This window comes from Terrapene carolina, unplaced genomic scaffold (genome assembly GCF_002925995.2).
Source record: "Terrapene carolina triunguis isolate 2854851 unplaced genomic scaffold, T_m_triunguis-2.0 Scaffold95, whole genome shotgun sequence".
NCBI lineage: Eukaryota > Metazoa > Chordata > Testudines > Emydidae > Terrapene > Terrapene triunguis.
Genome location: NW_020664446.1, coordinates 2,624,021 through 2,624,446, shown reverse-complemented (window position 1 = coordinate 2,624,446; position 426 = coordinate 2,624,021). Strand labels below are relative to the sequence as shown.

At 66.0% G+C, this 426-nt stretch overlaps 1 protein-coding gene across 1 annotated transcript in view; it reads left to right on the top strand.

Moving 5' to 3' along the window:
* Positions 1-426, top strand: part of LOC113406409 (solute carrier family 2, facilitated glucose transporter member 9-like) — a 17,376-nt gene that overhangs the window by 10,621 nt on the left and 6,329 nt on the right. The window contains exon 10 of the mRNA XM_026651126.1: positions 259-334. Within this exon, the coding sequence (XP_026506911.1) occupies positions 259-334 (76 nt within the window). The remainder of the gene's footprint in view (positions 1-258; positions 335-426) is intronic.

The window sequence follows — 426 nt, the reverse complement described above, 5'->3', positions numbered from 1 at the left end:
CTGCGGGTCGGGACTGAGGGGCACCGGCACAGCTGGGCGGGCAGGGCAGGGCTGGCAGGGGGCTGCGGGTCGGGACTGAGGGGCACCAGCCGAGCTGTGTGAGTTCTTTGCATGCCACGTTGCAGCCGGTTTTCTCTCTCTCAGCCCTTCGGTTTCCCAAAGGGCAGCTCCCCAAATTCGCTTTGCAAGGAGGCGGTAACTGGGCGGTTAGTCTAGCAGCGTCCAGCCGCCCCCAGCTTCTGCACCTTCCCTCCCCAGGCTACGGTGCCCTGGATGCGCTACCTCAGCGTAGCCTGCGTCATCGGGATCATCGCTGGCTTCTGTATGGGACCAGGTGGGTGCCGGGGGCCCTCCCTTCTCTAAAACAAACAACGGACTGGCCGGGGGCTGCGGGTCGGGACTGAGGGGCACTGGCAGAGCTGGGGG